Source organism: Oncorhynchus gorbuscha, linkage group LG02 (assembly GCF_021184085.1).
Source record: "Oncorhynchus gorbuscha isolate QuinsamMale2020 ecotype Even-year linkage group LG02, OgorEven_v1.0, whole genome shotgun sequence".
NCBI classification, from domain to species: Eukaryota; Metazoa; Chordata; class Actinopteri; order Salmoniformes; family Salmonidae; genus Oncorhynchus; species Oncorhynchus gorbuscha.
In genome coordinates this window covers 10,568,905-10,575,617 of record NC_060174.1, presented here as the reverse complement: position 1 = coordinate 10,575,617, position 6,713 = coordinate 10,568,905, and the positions used below count along the sequence as shown (strand labels likewise).

The 6,713-nt window shown below is 40.5% G+C and overlaps 1 protein-coding gene across 2 annotated transcripts in view; it reads right to left on the bottom strand.

Moving 5' to 3' along the window:
- Window positions 1–1,765: 1,765 nt before the first annotated feature.
- Window positions 1,766–6,713, bottom strand: part of LOC123996998 (guanine nucleotide-binding protein subunit beta-4) — a 43,955-nt gene continuing 39,007 nt past the window's right edge. For both annotated transcript variants that reach the window (XM_046300926.1, XM_046300917.1), the window contains exon 10: window positions 1,766–6,466. In XM_046300926.1, the coding sequence (XP_046156882.1) occupies window positions 6,360–6,466 (107 nt within the window). In that variant the 3' untranslated portion in view covers window positions 1,766–6,359. The remainder of the gene's footprint in view (window positions 6,467–6,713) is intronic.

Below are 6,713 nucleotides of genomic sequence, written 5' to 3'. Positions count from 1 at the left end.
TTTTTTTACAATGGGGTACCAGTGTCAAAAGGTCAACCAGAACACATTCAGATCTGAATGGAAATCACATGTCTAAACCCTCTCTCTCAAACTCATTTACTTCAGGAGTTAGTGAAAGGCAGATGCAGTTATAAAAGCTGTTTTGTGAGGGACCTTCTTGAATTCAGCGGCAATCCATTTGACTAAAAGAAAATGCCTTTTCTCTTCAGAAAAATGACTGAGTCATGTCTGACTGAGGAAATACAACACCGTGTAGATAGTCTTAACAAGAAGCATTTTGTAGTTCCTCTGCTGTTTGTTCCATCATGACAGGTCAAATTAGTCTCCACTTCATTTTTTTCAAGATTCTTTAATTTAAATACCTCTTACCAGAAGTTATTAAAATTATATGCCATGTAATTGTCTAGATGCTTTTTTTTCTTCAAGAATAGCATTCGTTGTAGAATCTCTAATTGACTCAAAATGAAGATGAAGGACTCTACTTAGAAGTGGAAAGTGGAAGTACAGGGCCTTGTACAAGTATTCATCCCCCTTGGTGTGTTTCCTATTTTGTTGCATTACAAACTAACTTAAATTGATTTTGGGGGGATTTCATGTAATGGACATGTCCAACTTGGTGATGCGAAAGAAAAGAACTTCTGAAAAAGTGGGTCTTACATATGTATTCACCCCCTTCGCTATGAAGCCCCTAAGATCTGCTGCAACCAATTACCTTCAGAAGTCACATGTTTAGTTAAAGTCCACCTGTGTGCAATCGAAGTGTCACGTAATAATAATAATATAATAATATATGCCATTTAGCAGACGCTTTTATCCAAAGCGACTTACAGTCATGTGTGCATACATTCTACGTATGGGTGGTCCCGGGGATCGAACCCACTACCCTGGCGTTACAAGCGCCATGCTCTACCAACTGAGCTACAGAAGGAGCACGTGATGTGTGTATATCTGTTCTGAAATGCCCCAGAGTCTGCAACACCACCAAGCAACAGGTCAGGGACAAAGTTGTGAAGCTACAGATCAGGTTTGGGTTATAAAAAAATCTAACTTTGAACATCCCACGGAGCACCATTACATCCATTATTAAAAAATGGAAAGAATATGGCACCACAGCATACCTGCCAAGAGAGGGCCGCCCACCAACACACAGACCAGGCAAGGAGGGTATTAATCAGAGGCAACAGAGACCAAAAATAACCCTGAAGGAGCTGCAAAGCACCACAGCAGAGATTGAGTCTGTCCATAAGACCACTAAGCCGTACACTTCAGAGCTGGGCTTTATGGAAGAGTGACCAGAAAAAAACATTACTTAAAGAAAAAAATAAGCAAACACGTTTGGTGTCCCAGCTAGATGTGTCAAGCTTAGAGACACCCCAGGAGACTTGCAGCTGTAATTGCTGCAAAAGGTGGCTCTACAAAGTATTGACTTCGGGGGGGGGGGGTGAATAGTTATGCACGCTCAAGTTTAGTCTTATTTCTGGTTTGTTTCACAAAAATATTTTGTATCTTCAAAATTGTAGGCATGCTGTGTAAATCAAATGATTCTAACCCCCCAAAAATCGTATTTTAATTCCAGGTTGTAAGGCAACAAAATAGAAATGTCAAGGGGGTGAATACTTTCACAAGCCACAAACAAATGTTCAAAGAAAAGCTTTTACTGAACGGTAGATGGTCAGCATTCAAGCAACTATTGTTGGAAAAGTCATTTGTTAACCAATTCGTAGCAGTTTTTTTCTCATCATAAATAGGCTTCAACACATAAATCCTTGGTTAAAAGCTTTTTATTGGTTACAATATCAACTCCTGGCAACCCATCAGTATCACCAAGCCACTGTACAAAAAAAACACAAAAAAAAAGAATCTGGTGTGAAAAGACTATAAAAAAATTATTCCATAACAAGTGATTATAATTTCACACAATAGCACTGTCAGAGTCATCATGGCACCAAGTCCCTGGGTTTCACTGGCTTAAAACAGAAACAAATAAATAAAGACATATCTATTAAGACTGTCCCAATAGATCAAACAGCCAAAAGGCTTCCTTTGTGTTTGTGGTGATCACTAAATATAATGCTTATTATTATCAACGTCTGTTTGCTTTTCTCTATATACGCTCCTCCGTTTTCAGAACTCTGTCCAAACTCTGAAGCTGTAAAAGGCGCACCTCTAAAAATACTGCTTTGATAATATTATACCTCAATCCCCAAGGCAAGACCATCCACAAGTCAACAGAACACATGCTGCTTCCTTACTTTTGCTTTGACCTGGAAATCCAGGCCAGTACACTATCAGGCTGTTTAATGACTTTGAATATATATGTCAAGGAGACGTAAAAATATATTTTTTAAATCACACACTGTTCATTGCAGCCTGAGGCTCAGCATCTCATCAGGTAGGATACTCGTCATGGCTGCTCTTACCAAATAGTCGTTTCATATGATGAATACAACTATAGAAGACTGTGAAGAAATACAATGACATGGTCAAATACAGGGAGGTTGAGCACCTTGGACTACTGAAGCCTAGAAACCATTGGTCCCAGCTAACCAACGTGATCAGTGGGACTGCACAGGCACATTTCAATGTGGTCACTATTTCAGGTTAAAATCGTTAATATCGGTGCATCTTATAGGGTGCTGTGGTCAAGCCTCAATTGTCAGTGTTATAGGACATCCTTTTTTGGTCATGAATAGCTATGGTGCTCTGTTGTCCCAGGTGATGTCTGAGCTGAGGAATCAACACAATCAACAATGCTTTCAGGAGTTGGGGATTGTTTCCCTGGCAGCCATGTTGGTGTAAAAAATAAAAAAAGAGACCAAACTTCATCCTGCCATTTTATGTCATTCCTGTCTTAAAAAGGGACACATTTCTCATTGGATCCTCATCATTCACAATGAGATTAATTTAATTTGGGGAAAATAAAGTGTTTTAATAAGATTGAAGGAATGTCCATATGTTCTGGGCACTTCTCTTTTATTGGGCACTTTATGAAGTCAGGCATCAGAGGACCTTGTTACAGGCCAGGCGTAATAAAATATCATTGATTTGATTCAGATTTAGAGGGGGGAAAAAAGCTGACACTTTCTGTAAGCAAGCGAAGAGAAACAATTAATTGTCAATGATGACTTGTTTTCAGTTCACAGCTGCGGGTCAGCGAATGACATTGGCACAAATGTGAAAGCTAACACAACTGACATGTATGTTACCCACACGGATCAGTGAGAATTTCAACACTGATATGGAATACTTTCCCCATCCAAGTCACCTCCAGGATGTGTTTTCGGGGCGTAATAAACCACCAGCCATTTCTTTGACAGTTATCTAATTAATGCAAAGCCAGGTGAAGCAGCTACAAACATACACCTAAATAAAACGTATATAAATCACTGTGATCACAGGGTGCTCCTTGTAATCAATAAATACAACTTTGTACGGTAGAAATCAGAATTGTATAAAATAATATACAGCACTGTTGAGAACTGCATGCGGTTTGCACTTCTTCGGTTGTTGTCATCTGTTAAGCTTGGCTTTTAGTGTTTACTATAGTACTGATGTGGCTCTGCGCTTCACAATTGCTTGATTTCAGCAAATCATTTGACTGTTATAGCAGGTTAAAGCCTGCCTCATTCTTTACCCAGTGCCAATTTTTCTAACCGAGACAATTATCTTCTAACGTTCTCTTGGGGCCCACTGAAATAGTGGCGCCTCATTAGGCAACTGGGTGATTGAGGTCAACTGAAATGTTGGAAAAAGTGAAGGTTTGAACTACAGGCCCAACATCTGAGTTTCTGGCCAGTTCCGGTCAATGTTGGCAATGAGATTGGCAGAATGATCTCAAGCCACAGATCCTTCTAATACGAACCACATGGATCCAATGCATGTACTATAATATATATATAAGTTGTTTAGGAAGTTAGGGTGTATAACTAAAAAAAATAGTCTCCCTTATTCAAGTGTTGCCTCCAAACCAAAGTTTTCTTGCGAGGAAAACGGAAGATGACTGATGCACAAACTAACAAAGTCTTGTGAGAGACACAGGCAACTGCCAAAATAAAGAATAGGCCAAAATAAAGTGTGTTAAGGTGTTGTGCCACCATGAGCTGTCAAGAGGAACGTCAATACACCTTGACATAGATTCTACAAGTGTCTGGAACTCTATTGGAGGGATGCAACATCATTCTTCCAAAATAAATTCCATCATTTGGTGTTTTTGTTGATGATGGTGGAAAACGCTGTCTCAGGTGCCTCTCCAGAATCTCCCACAAATATTCAATTGGGTTGAGATCTGGCGACTGAGACGGCCATGGAATATGACTTACATTGTTTTCATTCTCATCAAACCATTTAGTGACCACTCGTGCCCTGTGGATGGGGGCATTGCCATCCTATGGGGGGGGCATAGCCACGGTAGCCAAAATAATGGCCTGCCCAGAATTTTAATACATGACCCTAAGCATGCTGGGATGTTAATTTCTTAACTCAGGAACCACACCTGCCTGTGTGGAAGCACCTGCTTTCAATACACTTTGTATCCCTCGTTTACATTATTTGAGCAGTTACCTGTACCTTCTCCCTGCTGTTGGGCAGGATGTTGCATGTGTTCTTTGTTTACATTTGAGGAGCATAATATAGCCCTCTACCAAGTGAACTTTCTTCTCCAGCAATACTTAAAACTGTTGATAATGTTTGTTTTTGTGAGGGGGGGGAATAGATAAAGGACCAACATTGTTTTATAATAACATTACAGGCTTTATGGTGGCACTGCTGATTTCTAGTGACGAGATTTTTTAAACCAACAGTGCTAACGTTACTGACTCAACTAAACCACCCTGTTGATGTTTTACAAGAGCTTCTAAAATCAAATTTAAGATGACATAGCAAGAAGCTATTAAAGGCATCTTCCCTCGAGTCCACTCGGGAAGGATTTACTCACAGCTCATTGAGCAGTCATTGTTTTTCACATCTTAATGCTTTGACTGACCAGCCTCTATTAGAGACTGTATAGACTGCAAGCATTTCCAATTCTCTGTACTTCTTTAGTCCTATGATATAGGCCTGAACTAGCTCACAGTAGCCCCAGGATCACACTCCCTGGAACCTTCCCCTGTCAGTTTGGAGCCCTACGTTTGATACCATTGGGCCCTAGATTTCCCCTATCCTCAGTGGTCAGATGGAGGCCGCCATTTTAAATAAGAAATTGTTCTTAACTGACTTGCCTAGTTCAATAAAGGTTAAATGTAAAGGCTTTGGCCTTTGGGGTATATTCAGTAAAGCCTCTATTAGTAATTGATCGCAACATATGTATTACATATCACACTATTGTTGATTTGCAAGGCGTGATGTAATACTATTTGCCATACAATCGCGGTTTTGAACGTAGCCCAAGACCCTGTTTGTAAATGGCTTTAGGCTGTAGTTTCACACTGCTTTGAGTTTGTTAAACTGCAGAGAGACTGCCTACAACAACTACAGTGGCTGTGTATCACAGCCTAGATGAACTAGTTTCTAGAAAAAGGGATTTGGCTAAAACTGCGGCATGACTAAAAAAAAAAACTAACCTTATTAGTCAGTCTCTACAAAACGACCACAAAAGTTGTGTTCCAAAAACAACATGTTTGTTGAGAGGAATGCCACCAGTTTATAACTCATATCGTTACCTATCATCAACATGAATATACAGTATTTTAGTTACAGTACATGTGTGCATGCCTTTGCCGGTAGACCATCACACGTGCACATGCACACATGCGCGCGCGCACACACACACACACACACACACACAAATGTCCATTATGTTGTACATGAGGCAAGTGAGAAAATCAGAATTGTGTTATCGTCTAGTACTGTGAATATTATATACATTAAACAATGTAAGGCAAATAAAACAAAAAGGGTGGGGATAAAAACTACAAAAATATATACATACACATTATATATGCATATATATACACACACACACACATAATGCTATGCATATATACTGTATTTATATATACATTTACATATTACACACGGGACTGTCCTCTAATTTGGCGGTAACCACGGTAACATGCGCTCTAGTGCTTCACCTGTCCAAAAACAAGAGGGGATGCGAGGTTGTTTTTTTCTTTTTCATTTTTCATTTTTTTCTTTGATTGGTCATTCTACCTGTGGGTACTGAGAGCTCTGTGTTATTAATAAGTGAGTAAAAAAAAATGTAGAAAGAGTTGTTACTCTGGCTGTGGATTGGACGGGCGGAAGGTGGGAGGGAGGTGGTGGACGGGACGTTGGTGGTGGGAGACAGTGTTCACCCTCAAGTCCAAGCCCAGCAGTATGGGTGGGCGGAATGGTGGAGGGGGGGTGGACGTGAGCTGGAGGGTTTAATTCCAGATTCTGAGGAAACTGTCCCATGAGCCCGTGGCTACAGCCATGCCGTCGTCTGTCACGCCTAAACAGCTCACCCTGTTGTCGTGACCGGCCAGGACACCTAGAAATAGAAGAGAGAGAAGAGAGAGGGGGAGATGGAGAGAGCGAGGTGGAGATGGAGAGAGCAAGAGGAACAATAGAAGGGGGAGTCATTGTGAGTCAACGTACAGCCAGTGTTTAACCAACTATGTACCGACTACGTTTCCGTCGAGGAGTGCAACTGACAAATGAATCCCAGCACAAAACCTTAAGGGGGGACCAAGAAAGGTTGTGTTTAAAAAATGTTTTTTTTAAAGGGATTTGAATTA